Below are 8,632 nucleotides of genomic sequence, written 5' to 3'. Positions count from 1 at the left end.
TATAAATCCATAAATACAGTCATAAATAGAATATATAAATAGAAATATAACCACTCATCAGTTCTTTGCTGTTTTAACGGTCAATGCAAGTGGGTTTAATTTTCTCCCAAATTGCTCTGGAATAAGTGAGCCACTGCTCCCCATGGAGTAGCAGTGACACAAAACCAGAGTGCAAAGAGAATCAGGCCTGGTGGCACTTATGTTAGATTTACACTAGAAATACACTAGTCAGCAGTGATGGCCAGGGAAGGAAAAGGGGCTAGGCGATGAAGAAGGGAGGGAGGAGGTGCAGGAGGAGGAATTTTTTGTGCCAGTGCTAGTTGGCATGTATACCTTAGGGCAATTTACTGCCAAGGACAACTTTTGAAACTATAATTCATTTGATTCACCAAATTCATACAAGCTGCAATGGAAAAAAAAAAAAAAAAGCACTGCTTTACTCCCTCTCTGCTTGGACTCACTAACAAAACTTTTCCTCCAACCTCCTCTCTCCCCTCCATCACCAGCTACTGGTGATTCCCATTCTAAAATCCATAAATGAACAACAGCAAGAATCAGGACTTTCAGGAGGTAATTTGCTCAGATTTGGAAAAGAAATATCACGTTGAATTCCTGAAATGCAAAGTGGGCGACTGTGGGATTTCTCCAAAGGAATGTTGGTAGGGGTCATTTCTTCTTCCCAATGTTGTCTCTCCTACTAATCCCTCCTAAGACTGGTGGTAGACGACTGGAACGGCACACGTGCAGCCCACGGTGATGACTTTCTTCTCCAGTCGGTAGGTTGTCAGGCAGCCCTGCTTCTCCCGTCGGAGGACGAGGATCTCCTGTTGGATGGGGATGGAGTTGAGGCTGTGGTCCTCCTGCCCCAGTGGGTCCACGCAGCCGGAGAAGCGGCACTCGGCGTTAGCGATCAACTGGGGGAAGCGGTTGGGGTCCTCGTCGAGCCTGGGGATGAGGACACAAAAGGGTTTTATGCATGTGCATGATGTGATTTGGCAGGATCTTCTTGTTGATCTCCATGGAAGCACCATACTATTTACCTGAGTATCCTCACTATGAGACACGGCCAAAGAATTTCCCTATCCTCAATGTTTTTTGAATGATTTCCTAGAAATGGAATCAATTTTGGGAGGGTAATACTGCCATATCATTCTTTAGGAGCTGATCAATGGAATGGAGCTGCGTAAATACAGAACTGAGCACAAGTGAACTATTCATTTTTGTTTGGTTTTCTTCTAATTTCAGCATTCAAAAATTGCTTTCAGTTAGGAAAATGTAAAATTACAATGTACTGACATTTTTCTTCTGCTAGAGTAATAATTATTTGACAAAGATTGACTAGATGATTAGAAACCATTCCAATAATGTCTGCTTGCACTGCAAACAGTTTCTCTTGGAGAAATCTCACCTAACATCAAAATGAAAGTGTGTGTCAAGAAGTATTTGCAATATTCACGGGACTCCAGGCATATGCTGAGAACCAGCCATTGTTCATCACCAAAAACATCTGTGTAGCACATCCATTGCAATTTAGATAACAACTAAACAGTTACCTGTAATCCCAAGGGGCAAGAGACCGGTTCCTGACATCATGGACCATCGTAAAGGCATGATCTAAATTGCTGATACGAACATCAACTTTCACCGTTGTAGGGAATTTGAGATCCTTTTGGTTCAGGCAAGCTTCACGAAGCCTCACAGAGACACCATCCTTGCTGAGTCGAGGATGAACTACCCTCCCATGCGGTGAGGTCCTTACGGTGAGTGCTAGAACCAGCACCAAAAGAAGTGATCTGAACTGGGAGAGAGAAGGGTGCCGTTGGCTCAGATCAGTCAAGAAAGAGAAAGAGGTCAGAGAGCCAAGTCCTGATTAGATTGGACCATCAACGCATAAGCTTAGAAACCTAGTGAGTCACATGCTTTCTCAGAACAGGAAACGTTGGCCACACAGCAGCCATCTCCTGGAAATAACCCTTTTTTCAATGAAATCTGAGATTCTTGGGCCATTTTTAGGAGCTAGGGTTTTAGGAAAAGAAGGCAGATAAATGCAAAGCTGTTAAGAAACTCAGAAGAGTTGACAGTGCTGCAAATACTACCAAGGTTGAAATTTAAATACACAGACATTTGCAATAACATTTCAGCAGTTTTGATGGCATGTTGTCTGAGAAAAGGACTGTCTCTCCCAATCCCACATCAGCGGTGCTGCCCTTACAGATAAATAATGGGTAGTCCATTGCCTTCTTGTCACTCAACCACCAAACCCATTTGCAAAAGCTCAGGACAGAAAGCTGTATGAGACAGAGTTAGCATTCCATTCAGCTCCCACCAAGACCAGCAATGGTTCCTCGTGGATAACAGCATCATTATCAGAAGGCCACAAAGATGATCTGAAGTCTGGAGCACCTCTCCTATGAGGACAGGCTGAGAGAGTTGGGGTTGTTCAGCCTGGAGAAGAGAAGGCTCCGGGAAGACCTTACAGCACCTTCCAGTCCCTGCAGGGGCTCCAGGAAAGCTGGAGAGGGACTGGTGACAAGGGCAGGGAGTGACAGGACAAGGGGGAATGGCCTGAAGCTGAAAGAGGGGAGGTTTAGATTAGATAATAGGAAGAAATTCTTCCCTGTGAGGGTGGTCCTGGCAGAGGTTGCCCAGAGAAGCTGTGGCTGCCCCTGGCTCCCTGGCAGTGTTCAAGGCCAGGCTGGATGGGGCTTTGGGCAACCTGGGCTAGTGGAGGGTGTCCCTGCCCATGGCAGGGGGGTTGGAACTAGGTGGGCTTTGAGGTCCCTTCCAACACAAACCATTCTATGATTCTATGAACCTATGATTCTATGATCTGCATTCTGCTTTTTCTCTTGCAGCAAATATATCTTAACGCTTATACCAAATATAAGTACTTACCACTGCAGCATAGCTGGAAAAAGCCATGGCAAACTCTCAAGTGCTTTAGGCAGGCACACACGGTGACAGAGCACAACTTCTCCTTCTCTGAGAACTCTTCCACTCTGTCTGTGTCTCAAAGCCAGTTGTGGTCTGTCTCCTTTTATTCATGAAGTTCAACCACCACCATCCTTTCCATTGCAGTGTATGACTGGTTTACCTGACCTGAGATTAGTAGCTGATAGTTAATTTCTAACCTACTTCCTTCCATCTACCCCCAGAGAAGGGACAGTAGATACTATGTCATCGGAATCCCAAATCAGCCAATACAGTTTATTCAGGCAGATAAAGAGATAATGGATGAAAAGGAGAGAAAAAAGTTGTGCAGACAGCTTTTCCCTTGCGTCCCCCCTCTCTAATACTAATTTTTTCTCACCAAAAACATATCTGTGGATGCACTTCCACATGCCTCACTCAAACCAAATGGCAGAGTTCAGCAAGCTGCAAAGTCAAGCACCCAAAAACAGTTTGAAAATGAGGACAGGACTTCACAGTTTAACCTCTCTTTGCTTCAGTTGCACCCCCACCTCATCTCAGGGATCCCTGTGTCCTGCGGTGACCATGTAGGGGAAGAGTAGATACCCAGGGGAAGTCATAGAATCATAGAATCATAGAATGGTTTGGGTTGGAAGGGACTTTCAAGATCATCTAGTTCCAACGCCCTGCCATGGGCAGGGATACCCTCCACTAGCCCAGGTTGCCCAAAGCCCCATCCAACCTGGCCTTGAACACTTCCAGGGATGGGGCATCTACAACTTCTCTGGGCAATGTGTTCCAGTGCCTCACCACCTTCCTAATATCTAACGTAATTTCTTCCGAATATCTAATCTGAATCTCCCCTCTTTCAGTTAAGGCCATTCCCCTTGTCCTGTCACTCCCTGCCCTTGTCACCAGTCCCTCTCCAGCTTTCCTGGAGCCCCTGCAGGGACTGGAAGGCTGCTATAAGGTCTTCCCGGAGTCTTCTTTTCTCCAAGCTGAACAAGCCCAACTCTCTCAGCCTGTCTTCATAGGAGAGGTTTTCCAGCCCTCAGATCATTAAGTTTTCCTGGAGCACCTCAGTGAACTAGAAGCTGGGATGCCTTACCCACTCGTTCAGATCCTGTATTGACATGTTCTGGAGAGCTCTTTGGAAAACTCGTGCATGCTCTGTAAGGGTTCTGAGGGCACTAATTGGCCTTACTGGCCTTGACCAGCATCACCGTGGGTTTCCCTTCACAGCCCATCACCAGGAGACCCATTTTAGTTCAGCTTTGGGCCCCCAGTCCCTGCCTGAGCTATGCCATAGAAGTGCTGGTTTCCTGCCCCTTCTCTGGCCTTGTGTACTGGATGGACCTTGAAGTAGTATTTCTCCTGGATGGACTCCTTGGACACAGGTGGTAGACCATCTCCATGGCCATACTGTACTGCATTTTGCCTAGGTCTCCTCTGAGTGCCAGGAGGGCTGGAGAAAATATGAATTATTTTTAAACAATTTGTTTCTCAGTTTCAAGTGCCTGAAAGGGCTGTATCTCCACCACCACCACCACAGTGGCTGTAGATGGTGATGGCACAACAACATGTTATATTCTGGGGTGAGGTGTGGGGGCACCTGGGAGCATAGGAGCATTGGAGCAAATTCACATGGAGTCAGTATCCTGGCAAGCAACTGGGAGTGTCTTTTGATGATCCCGTGAAAATCCCTCCAAACTTGATTAAACCACAAATGTTTATAAAGTTTCAGCATGTACAAGTAAGGGCTTGGAAGAATTTAGCAGCTAAAGTCTGGATAGGATTAATTGCTCCTTAAGATTTTACCAATGTGCTTCTTCCTCTACTGTGTCAGTGTGTGACACCTGTTCAGTAAAATAGACATTTAAGCCCTTAGAGTGATGAGAAGGTAATTCTGTCCTTGTTCAGTGTTGCTAAATGCAGTAGCCCCAAATTTAAACCCAGTGGAGGTGAGCCTGCTACAGCTCTATGCTCCCACGTCCCTCCAGCAGCGAAGCTGAGCGTGGATTCCCAATAGGCACATACACATACGTATGCAACATGTGTATAACGTACATACATATGCAGATGTCCAGCCACATGGATCAACACGGGCAAGAAACATCATTCAAGAAAACACAAACAGGACCAATGGCCTCATCTTGTTCCCCTCTCTGGCTGACCAGGTTGAAAGCCTGTTAGTGGAAAATAGGGACATACGTATTTTCATATATATATATATATACATGCATGCATACAAGATGCAGTTATTGGCCTTAGACCATCTCTCTAGTAGCTGCCCCTGGATTCCCCAGTCTCCCCATTGCTTCATGCACAGACACAAACACACACCAGTGAGTGTCCCCAACAGCTGCTCCAGACTTATGACCTTACCAGTAGCCAACCCCTAGATCTCACAATCTCTCCAGGAGCTGGTCTAGACCTCCCAGGATCTCCAGCAGCCAATTTTCAGACCCTCTGGTCTCTCCAGCATCCTGCCCAGACTTACAGTTGCTGCCCCTTTACCTGGAGCTAGTTCAGTTTGATGTGTTTAGCATTTCCATGCTGACATACATACTCACACACGCTGGACCCCTGGTTGCTGGCCCTTAGACCTCGCGGCACTTGCATTTAGGCTAGAGAGTGAAATTGCACTTTAAAAAAGGAAAAAGCTAAGAAAATTATTTAATAAGAAGACAGGGCACACTGGGGGTGATCAGGCACAGAACTCAGCCAGACAAGCATACTGACCACCATGCCACTTACGTGTGACCAGCCCCTATCATCCCTCCCCTCATTTTCCTATGTGCATTCCTCACTGATCCATCCTGATCCTTTCCTTCCCTGACTTCGTCCCTTCCCCTAAACATCCCATAAGTCTTTCACAATCCCAAAATTCTCTTCCCAGCATGCCATAATGAGTCCCACATCCCTGTAGCGAGCAAGGTGATGCAGGGAAAGCCTCCCCCATTGACTTGTCTGGTGGGTCTCACATATGGACTTAGGTTGACCATCCTCCTTGGACAGCCCTGAAAGAGCCAGGTCAGGGGCAATACGTTATTTGGGTACCTCCACCTGTTTCTGCTTTGTGTTTGTGGAAAATAATGGTTGTTAATCACACAAGCTAACAATCCCCATTTTATAATTAGGGGAATATAAAATAAAAGGGGAAGCAGGAGCAAGGACTCTGCTGTTTGTGGTCCAGAAAGGATCAGCCACAAACTGGAGGGGAAAGACCAGTGCATATGCCGTTTCCCCAGAAGCACCAGCAGCTCTCTTTGAGAGTAAAAGGGGTATTTTCCTTTTTTCTTTTTTTTTTTTTTTTCCTAGAAAAAGACCATGTAACTGGTTTGATCAGCTTCTCTGTTGAGAAAAGCCCCTAGAGAAGCCACTCCCAAAGTCACATAGCCAAGGTGGAAGAGGAGGACAGGAGCCTAGGACTCTTCACACAAATTCATCTTCGGTCCTCCAGAAAATCAATGGTTTCATGGCATTTTCAGTCCTCCAGAAAACCAGAAGCCTCTACAGATTTGTGGCATTTTCACATGAGAAGGGACTAATCTGGTCACTTCTCTTGAATAATACTGGCAGAAATCTCCACAGACTCATGCTTTATGTCACTGCAGGATGCTGTCATGATTTTGTGGTCTGATTCAACTGACAGTTCAGAGACAAGCCACTCATCTCATGTCAGTTTTTCATATTTCAGGTTACTAAGTTCACCTGACGTAATATGAATTTTGCGACACATGTTCCTATTCTGACTATCTATATATCCACAAATGCACATACTGAGATACAGAGTGTGGAAGACCAAGAGAGGGTAGAATTACCAGAAATCCACTTTTATAGCCCAGAAACTGACCCTTTTTTTTCCCCTGAGTGGTCACAGTGAAAGGAAAAGGGTATTGCCATGGAAATGGCAACGGATTTTGCAGGTACAGGGTTAAGTGGAAACTGTTATGTGCAATGAAGCAATGACATCATCACGCTAAATACTGGGTTATTAGCCCTCACCACCACTTTCCACTCACATCTGCTGTCTTCAGCAGCTTATAACTTCAGAAGGCATTCCCTCTTTGACCTGAAATTTCCTACAACTAAACTTGGCTTGAGTTGAAGTTCGCTGAAAAGTTGATCAAAAAGAGGTCACCTAACATGAATCATTATACAGGAGGAAAATACTCATTATCTCAAAAAGCTGTTCACTCCCACATTGCAAGGGCTTGGAGCAGGGTTGGGGACTTAAAAATCAAGGAGAGATTTTTAATTTCACCAAGAACTCTTCTACATTTGAGTTACTATAAAGAAAACGACTGTTTGCACTGCAGGATTTATTACATACTCAGGTTGAGGTTTTCATATCACTGCAGGTTTTCATAACATAAGACATGCCTGATTTCAGGTTGGGCTTAGATGCCACATCCTTCTAAGCTCCTCTGGACATTTCAGCTCCCACACCTCACACGAGCCACCTGTACCACCTCCAAGGAAACATGGAATTAAAACTCTGGAGCAGACAGAAACCAAAACTACTCAAATGCCTTTGAACGTAAAAGAACAGTGACCTGCATTTCACTGACTTTGCTACTAGGCAAAGCAAGCACCGTTTCTCAGCTGTGTCTTGGCAAATATTCGTAGCTGATAGTCAGGATTCAATGACATGATCATTTTCTGCTTTAAATGAGGGTGCCCTGCCATGCGGGATGGAGTAAGGAGACTAGATATGGCTGTAATCATAATAAATTAACAGGATTTATCTTGAAGCAATATTACTCTAGCACCCTCTGCCCCACCACACTGTCCCATGGATGGGGTCCCTTTGACCCAGTATTGGTACCTGCATCCCAGCAAGCCACCGTGATTTCTGTTATGAGAATAGGCAGCACCTCAGCCAGCTCAGCTGAAGACCATCAGAGGACCTTCCGTAGCCTGCAGCAGCAGAGGAGATAATGGGGCTGAAATCGTAATCCCTGAAGCTCCAGATGCCTGGCCCAAATAAATATATCAGAGCTGAGGTTAGCTGAAGCACAAGCACAGGGCAGGGCTCGTACCTCCAGCAGCTTACTCCTGCCTCGCTGGCCACTGCAGGTTTTTCACTTCGTGACATGTGACGCCATAAAATCACCTACCTTCCGATGTAGAGGGCTGACTGTACGCATCTGTGCTTACCCCCGGTGGGGTTTGCTGACAGCGCTTTATCACACCGATAAGACTCATGACCATGTTGCAGACCACAGCCGAGAGACAGCAACTGGAAAGACTAAATTTTGAGGGGAAACATGACTGGCTGAGCATGCCACAGATACCGGCAGCATAAACCTCTGCACGGGGCTGTCGGCATGCATCGCTCCAGCACGACAGCCACCACAGCTCAACTGGCAGCACCTCCGGGCTCCCTCTATGGGCCATGGTGTGGTGGTTTACCCTCAGCTGGATGCCAGGTGCCCACCAAGCCGCTCTATCACTCCCCTCCTCAGCAAGGAGGGGAGAAAATTAAGATGGAAAAAACAACCCCAAACTCGTGGGTTAAGACAAAGGCAGGTTAGTGTAGCAAAAGCAAAAAAGCAAAAGATCGTTCTCTACTTCCCATCAGCAGGCGATGTCCGGCCCCTTCCTGGGAAGGAGGGATTCAGTACACATACTCGTTACCCCGGAAGAAAAACGTTGTAAAAAAAAAATGAATGCCTCCACCCCCTATGTCTCAGCTTCTCACTGCTGAGCAGACATC

At 46.1% G+C, this 8,632-nt stretch overlaps 1 protein-coding gene across 2 annotated transcripts; it reads right to left on the bottom strand.

Annotated features, from left to right (window-relative positions):
• Window positions 1-444: 444 nt before the first annotated feature.
• On the bottom strand, window positions 445-8,279 carry LOC129204789 (interleukin-17F-like). Of its 2 annotated transcripts, none has more exons than XM_054821397.1 (3): window positions 8,034-8,279; window positions 1,554-1,798; window positions 445-945 (listed from the first exon to the last, which is right to left on the bottom strand). In XM_054821397.1, exons 1-3 carry the CDS (start codon window positions 8,061-8,063, stop codon window positions 708-710), a joined length of 513 nt encoding a protein of 170 aa, XP_054677372.1. In that variant the 5' UTR covers window positions 8,064-8,279; the 3' UTR covers window positions 445-707. The 2 variants fall into 2 exon arrangements, with proteins under 2 accessions (XP_054677372.1, XP_054677373.1); XM_054821398.1 differs by lacking the exon at window positions 8,034-8,279 and adding an exon at window positions 2,896-3,433.
• Between the last annotated feature and the right edge of the window lie 353 nt (window positions 8,280-8,632).

This window comes from Grus americana, chromosome 3 (assembly GCF_028858705.1).
Source record: "Grus americana isolate bGruAme1 chromosome 3, bGruAme1.mat, whole genome shotgun sequence".
In the NCBI taxonomy this organism is placed as follows: Eukaryota; Metazoa; Chordata; class Aves; order Gruiformes; family Gruidae; genus Grus; species Grus americana.
The sequence above is the reverse complement of the archived record's forward strand: the minus strand, read 5'-3'. Positions and strand labels throughout refer to the sequence as shown.

What these genes read in the sequence shown, in the direction of transcription:
- LOC129204789 (XM_054821397.1), bottom strand. Translation starts at nt 8,063, where the DNA reads ATGCGTACAGTCAGCCCTCTACATCGGAAG. An exon ending in TCAGCCCTCTACATCGGAAG is followed by an intron (nt 1,799 to 8,033) that starts GTAGGTGATTTT and finishes TCTCTCTCCCAG; the next exon opens with TTCAGATCACTTCTTTTGGT. An exon ending in CTTGCCCCTTGGGATTACAG is followed by an intron (nt 946 to 1,553) that starts GTAACTGTTTAG and finishes CCTCATCCCCAG; the next exon opens with GCTCGACGAGGACCCCAACC.